The sequence below is a fragment of the Dasypus novemcinctus genome, chromosome 11 (genome assembly GCF_030445035.2).
Source record: "Dasypus novemcinctus isolate mDasNov1 chromosome 11, mDasNov1.1.hap2, whole genome shotgun sequence".
Taxonomy (NCBI): Eukaryota; Metazoa; Chordata; class Mammalia; order Cingulata; family Dasypodidae; genus Dasypus; species Dasypus novemcinctus.
The window spans coordinates 71613128-71639544 of NC_080683.1; the positions used below are offsets into that span (position 1 = coordinate 71613128).

At 39.2% G+C, this 26417-nt stretch overlaps 1 protein-coding gene across 4 annotated transcripts in view; it reads left to right on the forward strand.

Moving 5' to 3' along the window:
- Positions 1-26417, forward strand: part of KLHL32 (kelch like family member 32) — a 255100-nt gene that overhangs the window by 192144 nt on the left and 36539 nt on the right. For all 4 annotated transcript variants that reach the window (XM_058307167.2, XM_058307168.1, XM_058307170.2 and 1 more), the window contains one exon: positions 16722-17448. In XM_058307167.2, coding sequence (XP_058163150.1) covers positions 16722-17448 — 727 coding nt within the window. The remainder of the gene's footprint in view (positions 1-16721; positions 17449-26417) is intronic.

Below are 26417 nucleotides of genomic sequence, written 5' to 3' on the forward strand. Positions count from 1 at the left end.
CCACGAAAGACCATAGAGATTTCCTGTCACATGCCTTCTAAGGGAGAGGGTCTAAACTTAGCTGTGGAGTAGCCCAGAGGCTCTAGAATTATTTATATTCCAAAGAGTTGTCTGGAAAAGCCTTGGCATTGATTACTGAATACTAACATTCTTATACACTGGTTCTCCCCACTCCTGCTTCCAGGACTTTGGCTCCAAGTACAAATTTTAAAAAAGAACACCTCCACAGACCTAGAGGAGAAAAGTGGGCATTCTAAGATAATCATCGGGGACAGTATGCAGAAATAAGATACTTCTTAGACTTATCTAAGTCCGTAGTACAGAGCAGTGCCTTCTCTGTGGGGAAGTTTTCTTCCTTAGCCTGACCACCTCCTTCTTGCTACTTGGGATGGCACATTGAAAGAATACAGATGAATTTCAATATATATATATTTTTTTAAAGATTTATTTTTTATTTATTTAATTCCCCTCCCCTCCCCCGGTTGTCTGTTTTCTGTGTCTTTTTGATGCGTTTTGTTTCTTTGTCCGCTTCTGTTGTCGTCAGCGGCAGGGGAAGTGTGGGCGGCGCCATTCCTGGGCAGGCTGCTCCCTCCTTCGCGCTGGGCAGCTCTCCTTATGGGTGCACTCCTTGCGCGTGGGGCTCCCCTACGTGGGGGACACCCCTGTGTGGCACGGCACTCCTTGCGCGCATCAGCACTGCACATGGGCCAGCTCCACGCGGGTCAAGGAGGCCCGGGGCTTGAACCGCGGGCCTCCCATGTGGTAGACACGCCCTAACCACTGGGCCAAAGTCCGTTTCCTCAATATTCTGGTAGAGAAAACATAACCAGGAGGAGAAATCCTTTTAGGAAAAAAAGTGATTGGTTCTAAAGGCAAATATCCAAGATTTTTTATGTTATTCCCCTCTATTTTTAGGAGGTGTTAATGTCAATTCAGGTGGATGGCACAGAGATTATTACTTATGCCTCACGAACATAAGCTAAAGAGAGCCCCATAAACTGGAGCTTGTATATTTTGTGTGTGTGTTCTGGTCTGTGAGAAATGCCCACACACTACCTCCTGTGGCCACATGAGGAAATCAGGTAATTAAAGGAGTGATGGATGGTGCGCTAAAGTTTAAACGTTTTAGGAGGACCTATCTTATTAACACTTTAAAACAAGTGAGCATAATATCATTAATTTTGATTAATTCATTTGCTCTTAATATAGCTTTTAATTTGTAATTCTATGTGAATTACAATGTAATTTGGCATTAATTATACTAAATTGACTATAAGTCAGCCAATCACAATGGGAAATTACTCACAGCTGAAAGTAGAACTGAACCTCTCCCTCCAGAAAGGAAACCGCTTTGCTAGGAGGCAAAGGCGCTTTAGGCAAGCCTCTGTTTGGCTTGAATGACATTGGACCCGCTGAAGGCTGTAAGTGGTTCTGCCCACTGCAGGGACTCTGTACTCTTTGGAGTGAAGCCCCCATAGACATCCAATAAAGGGTCAATGATAAAGTAAACAAAGGAGTTGGTTTATCAGGCTTGCCTTCTCATCTCCTGTAAGGTTTAGGGAATGTAGAGGGGCTGGGCAGAGCTTTAAATTTATTCCACATCCTTCAGATGCTGGGGATTAGAATGGGCACTTGCCCAAATTAGCCTGTTTTTCATCTTTATGCTCTGTAAGCCAGCTCTGAAAGCCTGTTTTAAACCCCCATGTGCAGGCAATATCTCGAAGCCACTCCTATTTGACCTACACACAGACTGCCTTTTGGGAAGGAGAAAGTCATGCCTTAAAATGTCATGGGAGCAGATGTAGCTCAAGTGGTTGAGCACCTGCTTCCCACATACAAGGTCCTGGGTTCGATTCCCAGTATCTCCTGAAAACAAAAACAAAACAGATGAACAAACCAACTCAGGGGAGCCAGTGTAGCTCAGTGTTTGAGCACCGGCTTCCTACATACAAGGTCCAGGGTTTAATCCCTGACCCTAGTACCTCAAAAAAAAAAAAAAAAGTCAACACCAACACTGGGAAAAGAGCTATACCCTTGAGAGAGGATGGCACACGTGCCATTGCTCACCTCTTTGGAGCTGCCTGTGAGCCCCAGGCAGTAAAGTGACCTGCTGGAGAATATCTGCACTTGGGAAAGTGGTGGAAGAGTAAGGGCAGATTTGGAAAATCATTTTGTAACTATTTGCCAGACATCTTCCTTTGAGAATTGTCCCTCCCTCCCCACCCCCCCAAAAAAAACAAGCAAACCAAAAACGTGTAGGTGTTGCTGAAAGTTATATGGCAGATGTAGCAATATTCTCTTAGAGTATATCTTACATGTAGATAGAACTCTGTGTGTTCTGTACATTCTGGGTGAGCAGTTGACCCATAAAACGAAGCCTCGCTATCGGGGAATAAATTTGCTAAACATCCCATAGAAAAGTCAAGGCTGTATTAAATAACTCTTCTTTTTACTTTGGTAAATATATATCATGTCTCATCATCTCAACTTGTGGTCTAGCAAATAAAATGACCTGAGTTATATGTAAAAATTTTGAACCAAGAGGTTAAAAATCCTGAATTCTGGGCCAGCAGCCACCACTTCATCTACCTCTTAGCACACGCAGGTCAGGGTCACCCCACGTCCACACTTGCAGTAGACACACACACACTTTTGTATGCATGCATACTCATATGTGAGCACGCGCACACAGGTGCACATTAATCTTCGCAGCCGAAAAGCTTTCCTTTGTTGTGCAGTATTGACCTGCCTCATACTTCCCTACAGAGAGTCATGATTGGCTAGTTGATGTCAAGATGAAACAAGAAAATAGAAGTTAGAAGATTGTTCTTGCCATTCCTAGTGTATATTCCGTTCATCACTGAATTTCTTAAGGCTGTTAATGTCTATAGTTTAACAATAGCTGCTTTGTAACTGAAGCTTTGTATTGTATCCATTTTCTCCAAATCTCTTGCATACAAAATTTATCCTGGCCTATCCCAGTATTTTTGCTGCTGTTGTTCCTCTTCCCAAGCTCTCCTTTTTTGATATCAGGATAGGATTGGTGGGTTCCCGTCCCTCTCCTCCTTCCTGATGTAGCTTCAGGGTCTTAACCAAAACTAACTCCTTTTGATCCAACCTCTCTGGAGAATGAGCTCTTTTGAGCTCTTAATGTGTTGTTCTTAGAGAACAGGAAGGGTTTGGGACAGAGGGACCAATGCTGCAGGAAACAGAATGGAGTTGAGAGGGCACATTTGCATGGTATCTCTGCCCTCGGTTTTATCTTCTCTCGTCATTTAGAATGTGAGCTGGAATAAATGGATCTGCTAATCAAACAGCACTGAGAGGTTAGGTCATTGGAAGCCTTTTTAGTCATTTTGTGCTGTTCAAGAGTGAATTTGTTAGAATTATGCTGAATACCCACTTAAAGCCTCAGCTGATAACCCTACCTGTGTTTTATAACTCTGCACTGTCAGAACTCATAATAAGTCAAACATTCTTTCAGTGGTGCTCATAAGGGAGGAAAAAAACCCCACAAATTTAAGAGTAATTTCAGATTGTAAATGAAAAGGAGAGGCACGACTGTTCATTTGCACCAATCATGCCTTCCTTTCATCTGCTCTGATTAGGCCTGGTGCGGTTTCATCAGACTCCTCCATCACCGAGCTGTCACTCCAGCCGTCTGTTGATTGAAAACAATCAAGGCTCTGATGGCACAATTATTCTGACCCTTTAACTAGAGGCTGCTGTGATAATGAAAGGTTGATTATGATAGTTTGTGCCTCTTTCAGTTTGCCAAGAAGGTTAATTTGGGCATCAGACGGATGTTTAATGGGCGCTTGCTGGCTACACCGAGGTAAATGAGAACGTGCAGTCTTGGATATTGCACGGATATAGTTTGGCTGTCAATCATTGTCATTTGGAGTTTGTGCCTCACACTCTGGAAATCACATTTTATTTTTTCCTTGGGATTTAATTTATTCTGTGCCCCGAGGAAGTTCTTTCACTCGGTGACCTTCACAGCAGCTTTCTCTGCCTTTTTTTTTTTCTTTTTCAAATGGAGCTCAAAGGCACAACACATCTAGAAGAGCATTTTTCTTTCATTTTCACTTAAAAATGGAAACTTTAAAAATCCATCCTTATCACTGCCTTCCAATAGAGCAAATGTTTCCATTCTGATTGTGCAGTGGGGAGGTGTAAACGACAGGATACTTTGGCCAGCTTGCTAATGCAGCAGCTCACACAGTTGTTCTGTACTGCTTCTTACACTACCCAGCAAACGTCATCAGTTCAAAAGGGGCACAAATATGGAATTGGATGTTCCAGCCTTCTTACATTTTTCTCTCTAGCATGTCTCAGAACAGTTTGCTGATTTCCTACTTCCAAGTGCAGCATTTTACTTCTTTTCTTCCCATCTCAGAAAGCATGGGAAAGGGTTGAGGTAGAAAGACAGATATTTGTCTGTAGATGGACTAGTTTATTAAGTTGCAAATTTAAATTTGTGTAGATCCAGCGCCTGATGTTGTGGTTGCGGAAGGCATAGGTTTAAAAGATGCAGGTACCTGATAATGCTGGTGTTTACACTGTGTAGCTCATTACAATCATTTTCTTTTAATGCATACCTTTTAAAAAGGGAGGGAGAAAAAAAAGATTTGAGGGAAACATTTATTTCTGTATCCAAACTACACATTAGTAGTCTAACGTTAGGAACCTGAAAGCTAGACTCATTGTTTTTTTTTGTATTGTCTTGTTATGTTTTTTTTGTTGTTGTTTTTTCCCCCAGTGATGATACTGCAGCACCTTTCTACCTAGCCTTGGACATTTTTTCTCACATCAGTTGCAAAAAAATTAAGTCTACAGGTGCTACATAGTATCCTAATGATTATAATTTTATTTCAAGTGTTCTATTTTCACATTATTTCTTGACTTTTTTTATTTTTTAAACTATTTGTTTTTCACCATCCAGTTTTTGAATGGTAAAGAGAGTCATGAGGTGGTAATTTAGTTTCACCTGAAGAGGTTGCAAAATTGAATTATCATTGAATCGAGTTACCTTTTTAATGTAGCCCTTATTTAAGCAACAATGCTGTTTAAAATGTTTACTTAAAAATAACTTAGAATAGGGATGTGCATGTAAATGGTCTCATCCAATTCATCACTGTGCTGGACCTCAAATTATTTTTGTTTAGCTCTATGGAAAACATGGATAAAATAGCCCTTATGGATGCTTCATAAAACTATTGTCTAGGCTTATGCCTTAATTTTATTTAAGCAATGGGAAGTAGAGAAATGTGTCAATCAAATCAATGAATAGTTTTTTGGTATTTAGAAAAGTAATGTGAAGTTTAATTTTTTGTGGGGAGAGGGAGACTTTTAGTGAAGTTTAATTTTAATATTAACTTATAGAATCTGTGACCATGAGCGATTTTATTTTATAGATCCGCAATGTTGGCAAATTGAGACTCAAGCAAAGGCCATTTCTTCATAATGGAAGTATAACTCGTTATTTCATGTTGTTTGGGGGCTAAGTTCCTATCGTCTTCCTATTATCCTGCTATTTATACCTTTTACGTGAAAGACTCAGATCTAAAATAAAGGACTTCCTGTGTCCTCACCAGTCCTCCACCCCACGCCCACCCGTTGTGCTTTCACAGTGACTCAGTCCACTGAGGCCGTCCGCTCCACTGTGACACCCCCGGCAAGGTCCCACCCAGTGCCTCCTACTCCATCTCCCACGGCCCCCTCCTCTGGCAAGGCCTGTGCTGGCAGTTCCTCAGCTCCTGGGGCTGGGCCTGGTCATTGGCCTGGTTTCTCTCCATCTTGACCTTCCGTGTCCCCCTTGCTCTTCAAACACATTGTTCCTCCTAATCTTATATAGGTGTCCCAGATCTGCCATTTCCCCAGATGCAATCTCACATTTCCTGTCTTCTGTCATTTGACTAACACTTAATTGATTGCCTCCCTTGTACCAGGGACTGGGGCGAAAACAGGGTCCTTCCCTCAAAGGCTTCAAGTTTGCCTTTGGAAGAGCTACTCATTCCCCATCCTTCGCATTTCCCTTCTTCCCTCTCAAGTCTCCTGAGGCTTTCAAGCCATGAATTCCCCTCCACTAGGCCTGTGCCTCCACATATCTCTCTTCCTTGTAGAACGACATGGGTTGGGGGCCGCCTTCTCCCAACAAAACCGAGCCCATCCTTCTGACTCTGCCCGTTAGAACCTTGCTTTCTGTTTGACACTCAACTGACATTAATTTGCTTTTTTAATGATCATTTCATACTCCCTTTTTATATGGCTGCCTGGACGTTGGCCTGAAACATGTGTTTGGGTATTGTGCTGAAGAGTGTGTCTTCTTCAACAAAGATAATACTTTGTGTAATGTCTTCAAAGGTGTTTCAGGAGAAAACAGAGGATTCTGTGATGAAATGCAGTTAGAGAATGCTGTGTGAAATATGCTACTGAAACATCAGTGGCTAGACTTCAAGTCACTTAGTGAAGATGGCCAATAGGTGACACCACTTTTACCGAGCTCTTGACACCCTCTGGGCTGGCGTGGCCCCTGCTCCAGGCTCCATCTCCCCGGGAGGGTGGAGTCTGACTGCTGCTGCCGGTTAGTCCCGTCATTCTGCTAGTGAGTTCCCCACTCCAATCACTGTGCTTTGCACCCTGCAATTAGTGTTTAAATTGACTTTTGAGAATTATTTCTTTGAAGGCTGCTGACCTTAAACCTTTAAATATAGCTGAAACACTCTCTTGGACTTCGAATTCATCATAGCGACACTTGTTTGAAGGATTTGGATATCTATGTCAGTGACCTGGGGCAGCTGCTTGTGCATGTGGGGTCCATTTGGCCATAATAGTAAAGGTTTAATTTCAGGTGGGAGCTTGTGTGCCAGTGAACCTGCTGTTGGCTCGTTATTATGGGATCCATTCATAAAGAAATATTCAAAGACTTGATGCTCTCAGGATGCTCCAGGGCATGTTTACAAATTAAACAGTTTTTTTTTTTTACCAAGCCATAAAATTTATAAATGTACTAGCAACATTTAAAACACCCATGAGGGAAATGACAACATAAAAAAGATGGTTCTTGTGTATGTCTGAAAACTCTCTACAAAAGACAGAAAATTCAAAATTTGCAAGACACCCCCCCAATTCCAAGTTCCATGAATATATTTTACAGGAATATATTAAGACACTTGAGGTTAGGAGTATAAGCCTTGACTTTTGTGGTGTTAATAGCGCTTGAACTAAATAGTGAATAAAAATGTGTATATATATATATGCTGATTAGAATCTTCCTTCTCTCCAAGTAAGTTCCTGGCCCATAATGGCCACTCAATAGGAAATTGAGGAGTAAATGAATAAATGGAAAAACTACAATAAAAAATTAATGATTATATCATTTGCCCACTAACCAACTAAAGCAGAAGAAAAGTAATCAACTCAGACAATCAACCATTATTTTAGTTTTCTTAAGTCAGATAGCTAATACACACACACACTCACATACATACACACACACACATACACACACACATCTCCTTACCACAAAGTTAACTGATTTGAGATTTGGGGAAACTCATGTAAATGAAGTGTTTTTAAAGGGAGACCCAAGCTAAAAAAGAGAAAATATTATACTGAACATTATGCAAAGATAGCTAGGATTAAGTCTGTATCTCTCCATCCATCCATCCACCCACCCACCCACCCACCCACCCCTGACTTGGTATTTCACAAAACCATGGACTTTACAATATTAAAATTGCTGGGTTTGCTTGTGTGAAAAAAGGCTCATCCACTGGGTTAGTTTATAATCTGTTGAACTGCCACGCTTTTATGATCACTTTCAGCTGTGTAGTATTTAGTTTTATGTAGCAAGTGTGTATCAACTACAGCAGTTTCTCAAAATTTGTGTCAGTATTGCACAATATTGTGCTATATGAGAATAACCTATAGGCCAGCTTTATCATGAACTTAAAAGGATATGAGGAAGTAGCTCTATATCTCAATGACACATTGCCATCATGTTAATGTATATTGGTCTAAATGTCATTGTACACTAAGCACTTATACTTCTGTTATCTCATTTAGTCCTCTGTAGACCCCTAGGAGGTGGGTAGCATCATCCCTGTTTCACAGATGATGAAACTGATTCTCAGTATGTTGATGTATTTCCTAAGTGCCCAAGTATTAAGTTGTAGAAACAGGTCTTTTGACATTAAATCCAGCCTCCTTTTCATTGTGTCACACTTACCAACCACAGGAAGAAAAATACGCCAGGATTTCCCCTGGCCTTTTCTATGTTCGCCCTGATATTCCACCCTCATTTCATGCAGTAACTTGGAAAAAATGTGAGCTGGTCTGGTTCACAGAGAGTATCTCTAGTCCCTGTTATTAATAGGGTACAGCAGTTTTCTTCTATTGACCAAGTTGGTTTTCTCTCATTTTCCAGTGTTTTAACCATATAAGCTTAATATCTCATTGACCCACATGCAAAGTCCCTTTTACTTCCTGTAGGCCATTATATATAAATATGCAAACACAAACATTTTACTTAGAAGTTTCATAGCACAATCTAGCATTCAGTCATGCTCTGAAGCAATCCCAGCCATCAGTGGTTGGTTAGATGCATGAGTATAATCCTTTGGCTCAGAGACCATTGGCAGACCATTGAAGGGCTCTTAAAGAATGTTATTTCTTTATTTCTTCCTAGATTTTGCTCAAGCATGAGGCACCAAGAATGAGTTTCATTTTCCCTGCAGCATTGTTGGCCTGGTGTTAACAGCTGTACTTTATTGTCCTGCAGATCATTCTTCCCACCTAAAAAGCTTTGTACGTAACAGATATGGTGATGGTATATTTAAAAGGCAGTCCAGAGGTAATTTGCATTTATGTATAAGTCTCATTTGGGATTCTAAATAAATAGTACCTTGAAACAGTAAACTTATTTGAAGAGTGTGTTCTTTGGCTGAGATAATTTTATTTTTATGAGATGATATCTATTAAGTGGGACAATATAATCTGCACAAAACTGTTCCCTAGGAGAAAAAGACCATGATATAGCACAATTCTCTACTTAGAGCCTCTGTACACATACTCCCTCATGTGTACACACACATATATACACACAAAAAATATTTTTGTAAGTATAGAGTCATACACAAAAATTACCATTTTCTGAAAAGAGATTTATTAAAAAAAACAATTCTGCTATTGAAATCTGACTTGGAGACTTGATACAATGGTCAATTTTGGTTGCCTCTCCCATCTATAGGAATTTTGAAGCATTCTACTTTAAAATAATATGTTTTGGTGAATCCATAGGCAACATATATCCTAGAGGTAGAAGAGACTTTAGCAGCCATCTTCTCTCCTCACCCTTTTACCAATGAATAGCCAGAAGACTGGTCCAATGTCAGCCACACACTCATGCTGCTCTCTTTCTGGACTTTCCAAAAATTAGCTCATTCTTACAGGTGGAAAGGACCTCACTGATGCCTAATCTTACCTCTTTTCCTGTCCTTATTTTCTGTTCCTCTTGATATACAACTTACCTTTTAAAAATCCTCTTTTAAGACTGAAACAAAGTTCTCTTTTTATTTGCATCCTCAATATCTGCATCTTAAATATGGCAACCTTTGGGGGTGGGTTTCATTTTCGTTCCTCCAGTTCAATGTGTGTTTCCCCATCTGTGAGAAAGAGACACCCTGGTCTCAAGAGCTCTAGCTTTTGGAGCTCTACATATGTTTGTTTTTTTTTTTAAATATATACATAAATGACTACCAAAGCACAAATTTTATGCAAAAAGTGAAAAAAGAGCATCTGTCAATCTCACAGTTTTATAAAGTTTTAATAATGAGAAAATATGTATTATCTGATCTGCTAAGCTGACTATTCTTTTAAAAATTTATCAGGTGTTTTGTCCTGACAGTACTTGAATCCAGGGCCTCACCATATTTGATTCTATTGAAATATATTTCTTAGACAAAAAAAAAAAAAAAAATAGCCTTATGTAAGTTTGCAGTCAGATATAATTGTTAATGCGTAACCTCCCTTGAAAAATCTGTTTTACAAGCAAATGTTGACACAATTGTAATTATAGCATCCGAATAAATGTTTGTTATAATTTTTAATTTTAATATTCCTTCATGGGTAACATTTTCACTGCTGTGGCAGAGAAAATGTTCAGATCCTTCATTCTTAGTTTCTGGTGCTTTTGAATTTTAAGGGAATGTTGTCTTCTTGGACTGAAATTTTTCATTTGTCCCAAAGAAGAGAATGTGACCACAAGGCTTATTAATACAAGCTTTTCTCTCTTTGGCAGTCATTATCCTGGTTAAACATGGCACTCTTTGGACCTCATATCACTCACCTTAAAAACATGAGCATTCCATGTAGTATAATGTGGCAAGTCTCACCACCAGCTCACTTGCATTTGGGAAGCTTTGCCCATTTGTAATGTAGAAAAACTATATATAAAAGAAAAGCATAACCATCAATTTTTATGTTTATCAGAATTCAAGGCCTTATGAAATAATATAAAATAGCACACTTTAACGTAATATATAATAATCACTGCAACTTTGCTTTGAGGAGATGGATTAGAAGATCAGAAAATATGCTTGATACTCTGCTTGAAGAGGAAAAATTCTTCTCTGCATCATTGTTCATAATATTTAAGAAAAGCTTCTGTGATTTCTCATCCCTTTTTGCCAAAGGACCCTTCCAAGATCAGACGAGGTCGGGTGCGTTCAGGGTGATATGGCCATAGACCCATGCACTCTTGAGCCTGCCCAGCTCTTTGGGGATCAGGAATGTCAGTTAGGCGTTGATCTGCTCCCAGGTGCTTCCTTTGTCCTTTCTGTATTTGCAGTGTGGAATCTCTGTCAAGTTTCAGGCACTGAGGAAGACCAGTGCCCTGGCTTATCTCAGTGGGAAGACAAGGCTGGCAAGGAATTGTGCTTCACAGAATGGGCTCGTGTAAAAGGGGAAGCTAATCTGTCCTTTGAGAAGGACTGTCTGTACCTAAGTAGGAGAATAATAATAGCCCCCCTGGCCAAAGGGTCAGAATTAAGACTGTGGGCAAAAATATTAGGCATTGCTTACTCAGCTCTGGCTGATGAGTTCTGTAATAAACTCCTTTTCAGTATAAAAGAATATTTGTTGACCAAGACAGAGAAATGGTTATTACTTTTAGACAATGGCATAAGGGCTTTGTTTTTTGTTAATGTTGATTAAAAAGATTTGCTCACTTATCGGATGGGAACCTGGTCTTTGAAGTCACTTTTATGTACATTTGCAAGATTTAAAGGTAGGTCTATGGAACAATGCATTGATGTGTATTCTTGGATTTGGTCTGAACTCCTAATTCATATAACTGCCAGGAAATTTGTAAGTGTGAGGTTTTTTTATTGTTTTGGCCTGGCTTTGGAGTCACATTGTATAGTTCACAGAGATGTGGACATAAACAAGCAGAATTAGTTTTAAAAGAGCTGCTTCTTTAGAAGGATCAGAAATTTCAGATTTCAAAACAGCAGCTTCTGTCTGAGTATACTCAAGCATGAACAGTAAACGAATGCGGATCACTATCTGAGGACTTAGTAAAGTTAAGAACGTAACATTTGTTCATATAATTGACATATTTTTGAACTGCATAGGAATAAATTGTATATTTTAGTTGAACTAGAGCAATATTTGTAGAATTTAAGAATGTATATATATTTTTGGAGCCTATGAAGAATAGCAATCAGTGGACATACACTGAGAAAACTAAAGCAAAGGGATTATCTTTTCCACATGTTTTTGAACCAGGTTTAGTTAACAAGGAATGACATAGAATGAAAATATGTATTAAAAGAAACACAGATTCCCGTGCCACTGACAACAACAGAAGCAGACAAAAAAGATGCAGCAAATAGACAGAGAACAGACAACCAGGTTGGGGGGGAAAGGAAGAGAAATAAATAAATAAATAAATCTTAAAAAAAAAAAAAGTGAAGCAGGAATGCAAGACTGAACGGAGACCTTTCCCCCTAAATACTTGTTCTTCAATTAAAATCTTTTGAGGTGATACCATTAAATATGTGCTATTAATGTCTGCAGTAATCCATTAACGAGACTCACTGAAAAATATTGTTAACCTCTCTTGCAGCAAAGCATACTTTAAACAAAAACAGACTATTTTTCTAATGTAGAGAATGTTGAGGTTATGTTTGGGCTTAAGTGTTTTGCCTGGATTTTACTTTAAAATAATTATTGATGGGAAAATAATGACAATGTGATGTAATAGAAAAACATATCATAAAAAAAAACAAACTGGGGGGTTCTAGTTCCAGCTTTTTCTGCCTAATTAGTTGCATGATGTGGGGCAAGTCAGTTAACCTGTCTGGATTTGGATTCCTTTTGTAAAATTGAAAAGCTTAAACCAAAAGTACTCTAAAGTTCCTTCCTGTCCTAACATTTTATTGTTTATTTTAGAGCTTAAGAGGCTACCATGTTCATTGCACTGCCAAGAATCTTAGATATATGTGGCAAGCACCAAGCATGGGAGGGAATAATGACTTACATATGTAAGTCAGTGCACTGTTTGCTGCATGTGAAATTTTGAGTGTGTGTAAAGGCATTGTAGCAAAGCAGTGGAGATGAAGTTTCAAGATAGGAAACTGAAGCCTGTGATAAGTAAATAAATATTTAACAGAACTGATAAAGGAATTGGAGTTGTTTGTTTAAAACAAATTTGAGAAGTGGCCCAAGAACAGTTGTGGAGAATTTCCCATTTATGCAACACACATTTATAGCCAAGTACACGCCAGGTACTGCTCTCCTCCAGGTCTGAGGATGAGATGAGTTGAAGCTGTGTTTCACTGTAGCAAATGCTCCTTTTAAGAAGGAACGATTCTCCATGTGGATAAGATGAACTAGACAGGGCCAGGCAAGTTGCTTGGGAGATGGCCCCTGGTGATAAGGGAGGGTCCCCTGTATTTCAGGTAGTTTAGGAAACATCTTGTCTAATGTCCATGTTTCCTAAGTACTCTTTGTTTGCCTTCCACACTGGATCTGTAATTTTTTTCTACTCTTGCTGGCTGTATCACAAAAAAGGTGGGTGAGAAGACTGACTCTATATTCTATTTTCTTTCCAATAAAATGCTAAAGTTTAGGGAGATTGGGGTGTCTTTAAACCAGAATATGAGAGAATAGGATTCAGTTTCCCCTGAGTTGTACTTTCTCTGTTTTCAAAGCTACCAGCTCCAAGAGTACCTACCCTTTTCAAACCCAAGCATCAAAATCCTATCCTAAGCTAAGTCTGGCCTTTGTGCCCCATGCTCCATTGATGGACCAGCCTTCATCACTCCAGGCTTTCAGCCCCTTCAGCAGGCTCTTGGGTGCTCTCCACTCCTCAACCCTTTATTCAACACAGCCGAATACAGAAGTGGTTTGAGGCAGCTTTTTTTTTTTTTTTCTTTGCCATTTCCTTCATTATTTGGATAAAAAGGAGTGATTCATGGTTTTCGTGAATTTTCACTTACCTTACCATTTTTACATTTTCATGAAAGTAAAACTGTCCACAATGGTACTTTTGCATTTGTTTTGCCAAAACAAAACTGCATAGTGTTTATGACTTGTAGACCATCTTACTCATAATGCTTAGCTAGGTTAAATAAGTATCATATACCTTAATAAAGTATCCTACTTATATTTCATTAGAGATAAACTTTTTAAAAATTAAAAGAACAGATTCAATTTATTCAAAGACAGCCATTCACTCTGGTGGACAGATAATGCAGTATCCTGTATTAGCAGTATCTAAATTCAGAGCGTGGCATAAGAAAACTGCTTCATGAATAGGAATCTGTCTAAAACCTCCCTACTCAAAGTGTGGTCCACGGACCAGCAGCATCTCCATCACTTTGGAGATTGTTAAATGCAGACTCCCACGCCCTCTTTCTCCTACCTGCTGGTGAGGCTCTAGATTTTGACCAGAAACTCCAGGTGATTCATGTAAATATTAAGCTTGAGCATCACGGACTTTAAATCTATAGTATTATATCTAGTTGAGATTGGTTTGAAGTTGGTGGTAGGGTAGTTAGTTGCAAATTGCTTTCACCTTTGGCCTTCAGAACAGTCCAAATGACTTGTTAAGTCTGAAAATATTAATAGATGATGAAAGAGTGAAAATTATATGAAATCTGAGAAATCCAAAATGAAAAGAAATGAGATTTTAAAAATCACAGCAAAATGCAGCTAATTTATGTCCTGATATATTCTATAATACATAGTATTTGGAAAGTTAAACACAAAGCATCATAATTCATGTGATAAAGAGGTGATAGTTATTAATATTATTTATTAGTAATTAGTACTAGTACTGATAGAAATTAATCAGTAATAAACCATGATGGTCATTGTTACAGTGAAGTTTCCTCCAAGACAGGTCAGAGTTGAGACTATACTTTTCACACAGTAACTGACACTGTTTGCTGGAGAAATAAAGATAAACTGAAGAGTGTTTGGAGATGGGCCAGAAGATTGATTGTGGCATAGGAAGAACTGATTTACGAGGAGAGAGAAAAATAATTAAATGGGCAGCAGTATGCTAGAAAAAGAGGCTGTGGAGATATGGAGATTTATCTAATGTTTCTCCAGTTCTGTTTTCTGTAATATCTATATGAAAGATGTAGAAACATAAGGATGTTGAGAGATTCGTTAACAGCGCAAAGCAATATCAGCTGGAATTATTCAAATTAGGAGCAATGTCAAAGATGACGCTTCAGAAAATTTTACCTGGTGTGTGAGAAATGACCTTGAGTAGAATGGTTTTATCAGAGAACTTTTGAAAGTTACATGGGCAGAGAATGGAGAATCTTATATTGAATTGTTGAATTATATCCCAGCACCCTCCTCCCACCCCTTGAAAGTAACTGGAACTCTATCCTTTGAAACTTCTAAAATTAGGGTGTGGAAAAACTAGGATGTTTTCTATGGGAACTCTCCATGTCTGGCAGAGGGAGTGACCTGGTGAAAGAGTCATGTGTTTTCTTTTGTAATATCTTTGATTATTGCTGATGATGCCATATACAAATAAATTATTTTTCTTCAGGGTGATATCTTAATGAAATCACAACTGCTAGCTCCTAAACAGCTAGAGAGTGTTAGTCATGGCAGCCTCACTGCAGACTGCATAATCTGCCCTCCATGGCATCTACCCTGCATGGCATCAGTAGACTATGTGGCTTTTTTCCCTTCATTTTCTCTACTACATAATTCATTAAGAGATTTCGTTCACTACAAATCAGAAGGGAATTCACTTCTTACAATCACTTCATTCAGGGAGCTAAAAAGACAAGTCCAAAATGTTCCATACATTTTGGGACCATTTATCAAATGGCTATAGTCTGAAATCGTCTAGTGCCTGAGGGAGTTCAGTGATTTTTTTTTTTTTTGCTAGCTTGAAACCCAGCTCTTGTCTGCCCAGGAGTAATGGTCCAAGGGCCATTACTGCACAATTCCTTCTTCCTCTCCACCTAGAGCCTTTGCCTCACTGACGGGCATCAGCTGAGCAGGGAAGCCCAGAGCCTCAATTCTGTGAGTCAGAAAGCAAGTGAAAAACCACAATTATTCAACATCCTAATTTGTTGCTTTGCTGTTTCATGCTAATTCTTGAAGATGCACATTTGTATTGTTTAGATGCTTTAGTTTAATGTAGGAGCTGCTAAGAATATTTCATATCAAATGCCTTGACTGGAGATAGTTGAACTATTCCTTAGTGTTGGTATGTGGGAAGTAATTAAATAACTTCAGGTGATCCATAATAAGAATTGTTTTTGTGTTGATGGTATTTTTAAATTGTTCTATTATTTATGATTTTTGTGCCTGCTTTAGTTTCAAAGAATTCAGTTTACTTATAGCCAACAGATCTTACTCCTTCTACTTCTTGAGGGAGATCTAGGATGGAAAACAAAAAGGTCAGGATCATATTTTGCTATTATACCCATATTATGAAGATAATCTCCTCTATTATTCTGTATTTATGAAAATGGCTCCAACAAATTGCCAGTATCATCTGTATGCAAACAACAAATGTCTTCAAGATGAAAACTAATTGAGGTAAAAGAAATGGATAGGTTATAATCTTACTTTTTCTTCTTTTGCTTCCTGAGTGCTATACCTAGCAAAGGGGAGGGAAGAAAGTCTTTTTTTTCCTTTCTAAATCGTTCCACTAGTGTCATATTGATTTTCTCTCAAGTACACCCTCTGGTCTCAGATGATCACATATTTTCTTATGTTACTTGTATTGATGCATCACCTTGACTTGTGGGTTGAAATATATTACTTGAGCTGCAATGAAGCTGCTCACTGATGACATTTCCTGTTGGAGGGTGTTCTGAGCCCCTCATGCATGAAGCCCAAGAAAAGAGGCTGTTTCACAACACTATTCTCATTCTACAAAAAGCAATTTTTAGTCACCCCAACTGATACCTTAAGCACTCTTGTCAATTGTTGAACATAGTTTCTAAGCCCTACAGCAATGAACTTGAATTCTTTCCAAGTTCAAGACTAAACAACATCTTTAGTTCTTTTGTGTCTCTGCTGATAGAGGGGGAACATATTCCCGTGTTACACTGTGTATAGGAAAAGATTGTATCATTAGGTCTCTGAGAGAATACGCAGTGACCTGCCTGTATGCCATTGCCTTTGCTCTTCTTACCTTTTTATGCTTCTCATCTCACCTCCCTCTGTTTCAGCTAGCGGTGAGGTGGTTGGAACACAACTGCCATTACCAGCACATGGATGAGCTCCTGCAGTACATCCGCTTTGGCCTCATGGATGTGGATACTCTCCATACAGTTGCCCTATCCCACCCCCTCGTCCAGGCAAGTGAGACTGCAACAGCTCTTGTCAACGAGGCCCTGGAATACCACCAGAGCATCTATGCGCAGCCAGTCTGGCAGACTCGCAGGACCAAACCGCGGTTCCAGTCAGACACTCTGTATATCATTGGTGGGAAAAAGCGTGAGGTGTGTAAAGTCAAGGAACTTCGGTACTTCAATCCTGTTGATCAGGAGAATGCTCTTATAGCCGCCATTGCCAACTGGAGTGAGCTGGCTCCCATGCCGGTGGGAAGGAGCCACCACTGTGTAGCCGTCATGGGGGACTTCCTGTTTGTAGCAGGAGGGGAAGTTGAGCATGCCAGTGGTCGGACGTGTGCCGTGAGGACTGCCTGTCGTTATGACCCCCGCAGTAATTCCTGGGCAGAGATAGCACCCATGAAAAACTGCCGGGAGCATTTTGTGCTGGGTGCCATGGATGAATACCTCTATGCAGTTGGGGGCAGGAATGAACTGCGCCAGGTTCTGCCTACTGTTGAGCGATACTGCCCCAAGAAGAACAAATGGACTTTTGTGCAGTCCTTTGACCGCTCCCTTTCATGTCACGCTGGATATGTGGCCGATGGTCTTCTTTGGATATCAGGTAGAATGCGCCTCATACTCTGGATATATCAAAAAACAGTTTCCATTGGGGCAGATAGTGAAAGTCAAGCTTTGGTAGTGTGGCCTTGTGTAACTGTCCTCATTGGCTAAGGATGCCATTTAGCTAATTAATGATTGCTTATTGAATGCCTACAATATGGAGAGCAATGTAATTGGGATTAATCTTTCTATGCCTTTTTGAGTTCTTAAGTAAAATTCAAGTTGGAAATTAATAGCCCATGACACCTATTTTTCTTCCAAACTTTTTATTGTTCAGGTTATCAGCTCTTGATTATTCAGAGAATGTAAGTCTCAGCTTGTGGTTTATTCAGGTCCTTTGCTTTTTCTTTCACCCTGAGATGCCTGCCTGTGAGCCATTTCATCAAAGACAGGGTAGGGGAAGTAAAAACCTAGTAAATCCATTGTGCTGCCAGGGCATAGCCAGGCTGTGCATTGAGGGAAGGAATTTAAGTTGTTGGCTAAAAGGAAGCTTTTGTATATTCTGTGAATTCTAGTCATCCATGCATCCTAATCCTTTATTAATAGGAATCCTACTGATTATTTGGGGGTATGGTTGGAGCTCTTAATTTAGTTGACTTTTTTCCTCCTTTTTTAAAAAAATCTCAATTATGAAAAAAGTAGAGAAGCTAGTCTAATAAATCCAGTGTACTCATTACTCAGCTTCAACAGTTATCCACTCTTTGCCAATCTTGCTTCATCCATATACTCACATACCCATACCCATCCCAGATTATCTTGAAGCAAATCCTGCATATATCATTTAATCCATAAACATTCTAGGATGTATATCTACTGTATAAGATAAGGACTCATTTAAAAAACATAACCACAGTACCACTATCACACCAAGAAAAATGGACAGTAATTACTATCTTCAGATATCAAGTCAATGTCCACACTGAATTGTTTTGTGATTTTTTAACAGTTTATTCAGAGTGGGATTCAATAAAGTCCATAAATTGTAATTGTTCTCTCAAGTCTCTCTGAATCTCTTAAGTCTCTTTAAATCTCTAGACTCTCCTGTCTTTCTCCCTTGTAGTTTGTTAAAGTTTATCCTCTAGAGTTTTCTGCATCCTGTGGTATGTTCTTTTGTGCTTGATATTTCCTAAACTTTGGTAATTAGATCCATAGGCTTGATCAGATTTAGGCTTGATTTTGTTGTTGTTGTTGAGAATACTCCTTGGTGGTATTTTAGCTATTTGAAATACCTTTAAGCCTTTCACTGATATTATTTGCTCTCTCTTCAATGCATGACCATGTGGCATGGGGCAGGAGACCATCAGATACACTCATAAATGAGCAAACTCAAGTATAACATTAAAACAAGATTATTCCACACTTTAGTGTCAAATTTGGGCAGGATTCCTGCCTTCTTTTAATTAAATTTGTCAAGTATTTTTAAAGATATCTATTATGTGCTAAGCACCATGTGGCCAAGTCAATAAATGGTAATAATTTACCATTGATAGATTGTGTGCAGAGCTCATTGACATCTTCAAATTTCTTGTGGCTGCCTTTTTTCTTATATAGGAGGAATCCATGAAGCATTTATTATCAACCTGTTTCCAGTACAATAACCAGGAAAGACCAAAAGTATTCTCTGTTGAAACGTTTGCCCCATCAGAGAAGAAAATTGCATCTTCTCTCAGTTGGAGTGATACCCATTTTGTAACCCAAATGGAACTTGTTGAATTTCTAAGTCATCAAGGACAAAGAGGAACTGAAAAATCAAATGTTTTAAATACCAAGAGTACCTTTGAATCTTATGTACTAAGAAGAACCCATTTCTGTTAAGTACTTCTCTGTAGGCTTCTCAGCTTCTCTCAATAATCTTTTTTAACATGTGCTCTGATAAAACTTTCCCCTGCATTTAAACTAAATTCATTTGGACTCTGCCCACTTTTCCTTCTACAGTCCTGGAAAACAGCCACAGTCAGGGCTTATCTGGATAGTGCCTTAATTATTGGCAATTCATTAATTTTCATGAAGAAATCCAGCTTATGTCAGGGTATAAGTGCTTGAGAAATTAATGAATGAAGTTATGACTAGAACTAAGGAAGAAGATAAATGAGGTGGGCCCCAAAGTTACTGTTCTTATATTCCAAATAGACATTCACTATATGTGTGTATAGTAATATATGTGGGTATATTTAAATAAAAACCTCATTTATCTGGTAACCCATTCCCTTTTCTTTAAATGTATATTTCAGCAGTTAGGAAAATAACCACCAGGAGTATTTCCTACTAGCATTGCTAAAGGTACTTCAAACTAGGCTGCAAATAAGTCTCAGCTAATAGAAAAGAACAGATTTGTACATGCCTTGGATAATAAAACAAGAGTGGATGTATGAAATCAGTGTGATTTATATTTTCTCCCAATTTACACTCTTCCATTGATTCATTTAGTTTCATATATTGTTAATGTACCACATCCCTAAATTTTGCATTTTCTGAATTTTGTATGACTTTCTCATAAATGTTTTATTAAATGTTCCTTATTTTCTTGGCTATGAAACTCGCTTTTAAAAAATGCTCGAATTTCCCTTACATGGTCCTAAAGATGTGACTACTTAACACCTTCTTTAGCAAGGTGTTTCTTAAGAAAGCATAGGAGCTCATCTTGGGTTGGCTAGATATATCATCCTGGCATGAAGAGGACTTCCCATTTACTATTGGTCTAGAGAATTCCTTTTCCATAACCGTATCAACTTATTGCTGATCTTTTATTGCCATATCACTTTGATTTCCCTCTACTGTGTAATAAAATACATTTTCTTTGTTCTTCCTTTGAACTAATGTATGCTGCCTATGTTAGCCATACGTAGTGAAAACAATTGCAGTTTTCTCATGTTTTCTTCCCTACTGTGTACTTGAGATGAGAAACTCACTTTCCTGTGTACAGTACAGTACCTTTAATTAGAAAAGGATATCATCAGTGACGTTTTTGTAACCTTCAGTCATCTGTCTCTTTCCTCAGGCCCAGCTTATAATAAATCAAATGAGACTCTAACCAGGGATAGGGAGGGGTGACTCAATTTGCTAATGGCTCCCTTACAAAGAAATACAGGTATATTTCACACTACCACTGATTTAGAAGTGTTGACCTGATTTATTGGAGGAGATGAAAATGTTTGAGGCTATTCCTTGTCCTTTACCAAATAATCAAGTATTTCCAATTTAATTGATAGGGGACTGGGTCATTGTCATCCTCATGGTATTTTGTAAGCTTTGCCTGAGGCAGAGGTGGTGCGGGTTATAGAGTGATGGATTTTAGGGGCTGTTTTTCTATTTCATAGAACACAAGATGATAGTTTCTTTAGAGACACTACATTTCCAGCAAGCACGTGCACATGTGTGCTCACACCCTCTCCTCTCTCCCTACTCCCCCACCCCCCCTTCCTTTTTAGGTCAGGACACCTTGAAATCTGTTCATAGTTTTGAAAGGGAGACAGAGAGGAATTCAGAAAATCAGGCTGTGTGGATATTCCCAGTAGCATTTAATTTAAGATGTTACAGTTAGTCAAATTTTACAGATCCATAGCTCTTAACATTGTGACCCTGTTCACAAATCATAACACCATTTCAACTTGAAATGTGCAATGCTTAAGTAAAATGAGCATTTAATATACTACAACTCTATGCAGTCTTTCCCCCTCAACAGTTTAAAAGATGTTCTCCATTTTAAGATATAGTGTGAGCCACTTAAAACTTTTGTCTTTTTAAAGATTTGTTTATTTTCTTCCCCCTCCCCCATTGTCTGCTCTCTGTGTCCATTCACTGTGTGTTCCTCTGTGTCTGCTTGTATTCTCATTAGGCAGCTCTGGGAATTGATCTTAAACCTTCTGGAGTGGGAGGGAGGTGATCATTCTCTTACGCCACCTCAGCTCCCTGATCTGTTGCATCTCTTACTCTCTCTCCTCTGTGTCTCTTTTTGTTGCATCATCTTGCTGTGCCAGCTCTCCACATGGGCCAGCACTCCTGCGTGGGGCAGCACTTTGTGCAGGCCAGCGCTCCGCGTGGGCCAGCTCACCACACGGGCCAGCTTGCCTTCACAAGGAGGACCTGGGCATCGACCCTGGACCTCCTCTACGGTAGATGGGAGCCCAATTGCTTGAGCCACATCCACCTCCCAAAACTTTGTTTTCAAGTGAAAAGTAATACTGAGCTCATTTTGCAGAACAGTTTACCTTTTCATTTTTATCAAATAGCAGCAACATAACTATAAACTCACCCCAAATTAGTGCTTTAAAACTATAAAAATAAAACAAATGTTACTGCCTTGACTCAAAAGTAATATTTAGTGCTTTCTTAATTCTCTCGGTGAATGTTCCTCCTATTAAGTTTAGTGTTGGGTCATAGATAAATAAGATTAATTCAACAAACATACTTCTTGCCTTCTAAGAGCTGACAATCAAAGAGTTTTTCAGATGTTTCATTAATGAAAAAATGTTTGTTAAAGCTTCTTTAACTCCCTAGAAGATATGTTTACTTTCATCTTAATTAAATTTATATGAAGCTTGCATTACCCCATTATGAATAATTTTAATTTATTCAAACCTAGTAAAGGGACTTTGGTTTTTCTAGTACTCATTAAAATTAGAACAATGTAAGATTTCATAAACATTTAAGAATTCCATGTCTTTGACTTTACATTATCTGTGCAAATATTTTTATTTGTACCTAAAAACATTGTTTGCAAAATATTGGGAATGCGCATCAGGTGTGGCAGAGGCTGGGCTGTGGTGTGCTAAGATACACACATGTGAATCCCTGCTCTGCTTCTTACCAATCATGAGACACTATGCATAGCTTCTAGCCTATGTCCTGCTCTGGGTTAGTGCTGGGACTGCAAAGTAGAGTAAGATGCAGGTTCTGCATGGGGCACTCAGACTGGTTGGGGGAATAGACTTGTAAACAGAAAGTTTTAATAGTGTGTGTGATGGTAGAAGTCTTTCCAAGCTACAAAAGTAGTACAAAACAGGGGGCAATTACTACAGAGGAGTGAAAGGTTTCACAAATTCGCTAACATCCTCAGCTCAGCTAGGCACCTGTGATCCATGGGCTACTTTTCCTTACCCGTTGACTCCTTCCATTCCTCACACTTGGACTTCCTGGCCCATCATTTCCATAACTCTCTTGCTCTCTGGCAAACACACAGTGCTGTACTAACCCAGTGATCCTCTTTGTGTCAGGACTGGGCAGCTGAGCTCCATGGGAGACAGTCAGCAGGAGGGCTTGGTGGTGTCCACTCAGCTCTGAGCACAGTCACTCTCTCTGCTCCCCATGACTGGGGCCCACTCTCATGCTCTCCTTTGCTGACTGAACTTCGTTACTTCCTTAGAACCCTCTCCCCTCAGGCCCAGAGCAACGAACCTTGCTTTCTGTTTCTGAGAGCACCTGGAAAGGGGGCCAAGGGCAAAGTGTCGAAAGCACTGACAGGTGGGAGTGTGCAGAGGTGGAGCGATGAGGAGGGGGCTGCGAATGTGGGGCGGGCAAGGGCAGAGGGAGGAGGAGGGCTGTTGACAAAACCAAACCAGGAGGAGGGGCAAGGTGAGAGATGTCCAATACCACAGGAGCATTAAGGTCCAAAATGTTCCACTTGAGTTTTTTAATCAGGAGCTACTTGTTTGTTTCAGTGAAAGCAGTTCAGGGGAGTGGAAGAATGTGGAAGAGAGAATATAATGGTTTGAGGGATGAATGAAAAGTGAGCGAGAGTATAAGCTATATAATGTGGACCATTGACCATGAGGTGTAGCAGTGCTCAGAGATGTATTCACCAAGTGCAATGAATGTCCCATGATGATGGAGGAGGTTGTTGTTATGGGAGGAGTTTTTAATGTAACATTAGAAATAAATAAAGACCAAACAAAAAAAAAAAGTGAGGGAGTAGAAAAACTGCAAGTCAGTGTAGACCACATTGAAAGAAGTTTGGATAAGGGCTGTCTTAGCCTGATAGCACAAACAGTATTATCATCTAACACTTCATTCCCTGAATCTGAGTTACCAGACAACCGTCCAGTTATTATCTGGCTTCCCATATACTCCTGCCTACAGGGAGAAAAGGTGTTGTTTCAAAGGACATGCATATTTCAATCCATGTGACAGCCTCATTTTTCATTATAATTAATAAATGGCAGTTCGGTTTTAGAAAGAAAAAAGGAGGAAGAGGAAAGTTTGGTTGGGAAAAGAGTAGCTTGAAAAGAAAATCCATGGTCAAAGGTAGGAATTTTTTTTAAAGGATGCAAGTGCACTAAGAAAGGGAATGGGTGAAATTGAAGGTGTGGGAAAGAGAGACACCCATTTGTTTGCTATGAGCTGCCAAGAGCCGTCATGAGTTGTGGGGATACGGTACCTACAGCTGACAGGCTAACACACTAGAGAGAGTTGAGGAGAGGGCTGAGTCCTGGACCTGAGGAGGAAAAGGCCTTCTAGCTCTAAGCGTGGAGGGAAGAAGAGAATGATGATCGGCTCACCCCTGAGAAGCAAGAAACTGAGGACTGTTGTTGACAGTCAAGTGAGAGGGTCGTCTGTTGAGATTGTGCAGAAGGACTAGTAAAAGACCTGAGGAGGTGGCCTTTGAGAGAAAACAGAGAAGGAGCTGACAGTTTAAAACCTTGTTGAGAGCCCATGATTGGAAACCATAAAGCTGTGAAGGTCTGGTTTGCAAGTTTCTGTCCAATTTTTTGGTGGTGCTCAGCAGAGAATCGGAGAAGGCAGATCCTTGGGTTCACTCATGATGGAAAGTTTTTTAGGTTGGGAATAGCCAAATGATCATAGTGGAGAGAATTCAGCATGCTGGAGTCCTGGCTAGTTATACGTCAAGAGCTTGAGATTTCCCCGAGGGAAAACAGTGTATTCGGTGGGAGCAAGTACGTAATAAAGGGCCTGTTCAATGTTCTTGGAGGCGGCTACCACCGTGATGAAGCCACCTGCTGGGTAGAGGTTGGGAGCTTGATAACGTGTCTCTTTAGCAATTCATAGCGAATTAGAATATCCTGTAAGAATCAAATCTTCTCTTCTGATCTGATTATTATAGATTGTAGCAACCAACTGGCCTTGTACTTTTTCTCTTCCCCCTCCACTTATGTTCCAGCCTTTACTGTTCCCCCTCCAAAACAGTTTAAAGCAAAACCACTACAGTATTGTACTGAGATAAGAGGCCAGACAGAAATGGGCCACCTAAAGTGCTTTTAAAAGAACTAAATGGTTTGAATAAAGCAATCAGATCATCCTCCTAAAGTAATTACCAGTTTTACTCCTAAACTGACTTAGCTGTATCCTGAAGAAGTAGCCCTTTGTTTACCCTCTTCATTGCTGCCCAGGAAATGAGGGTTAAAGAGGCTAAATGACTTCCCCAGATCACACAGCTAGTATTCCCAAAGCTGGAATCTAAATTCTTTTTCTGATTTTAAAGTCATTTTCCCCCTCTCAACCCACAAATCACTTGTTTATCACCATTACAGAGGTCTGGAAATCAGATGCTTAAGTTGTAACAAGAAATAAATTCCAAATGACATACAGCTGAAAGTAAATGAGACAGAGAAGAATACCTGGAGATTTGTTTAGGATCAACAAGCATTTGATTATCTTTAATTGCTTAACTGTCTATCTTTCTCAACGCACAGAGCCGAACCACATAATGTCTTCCTTTTTGTGGTTCTGAAGTTCAGATGTAAAAGTTGGTGATATAAAATTAAAATGTAAAAAAGTAGTGATAATATGGGGGCTACTCTAAAGTTTCTTTGGTTTAGATTAGAACGCTTGTTTTCTGAGGTTTTTTCTTTTTTAAGGTGCCAGAGATTAAACTCTGGACATCGTATGTAGGAAACCGGCACTCAACATAGCTCCCCTCAATTGTTTTTTTTCATTTGTTTGCCTTTTGTTTTGTTTGTTTGTTTTTAGGAGGCACCAGGACTGAACCCAGGACCTCTGATATGGGACACACGTGCTTATTAACCACTTGAGCCACGTCCACTCCCTGAAGATTATATATTTTAATCTCATAGTTTAGTTACCTCTAAAATTGATAGTTAAAAAAAAAAATACTGCCTTTGTTTAGATGGCCCATTTGTGTCTGTTTAGAAGTGTCTAGGAAAAGAGAGTAAAGAATGAGTTGAATTGCTCTACCTAAAAAATGGGAAAATGTGTATTTTTCTTTATTGCCAAAAGGAAAGAAGATGGTTAACACAATGTCATGAGAATGGGGACTGGCTGAAGAACTTGATGCCGAGAGAAAGTTAAAATATCCAACAAGAAGTCACTAAGCCAGGACACTAGGATAGACAGAGGTGACTATGAGGACGTAATCCTCCTGGGATCATGCAGAAATCTTTGGAGGCAGCAGTCTGACTTACCACAGAATGAGGAATGGGAGATAGAGGCAATTTTATTGAGATTTTAAGGGGCAGGTGAACCCAGCTGACATCTGTGTTGTAGATTTTACCCTCATTTATCATTTCACTTATTTGAAACAACACATGGTATATTGTTTATGTATATCTAAGTCACAACTTATTATGCGAGAACACTAGATAATATAAATGTAACATATTTTCAAGTGCAGCAATCTTTCTTTATATTTTGTAAATTTAATACTTTCAATTGGGAATGTTGAGAAAAATGAATTACCACCCATTTGTCTGGTTTTCTCAAGTGTGACAGAAATAATATTGATACTAGTTTTTAATTTAATGCATGGATTAAGTATGATTCTATTCAAAATGCTAATTTGCTAAAAAGATTCTTGATTCTAATTGTTTATGTAGAATTATAAACACTGAAAACATGGACAGTCTGACATTATGTAAAAATAGATAGTAAAAATTTCTTTTCCATTTATTGTAAATATTCCCATAGTGCCACTTTAATCAAGGACTAATAGTGGGTTTAGCACTATTTTTAAAAATGACTGATATATACTCTCACCTAATGCCAGGCCATTCTTTAGGT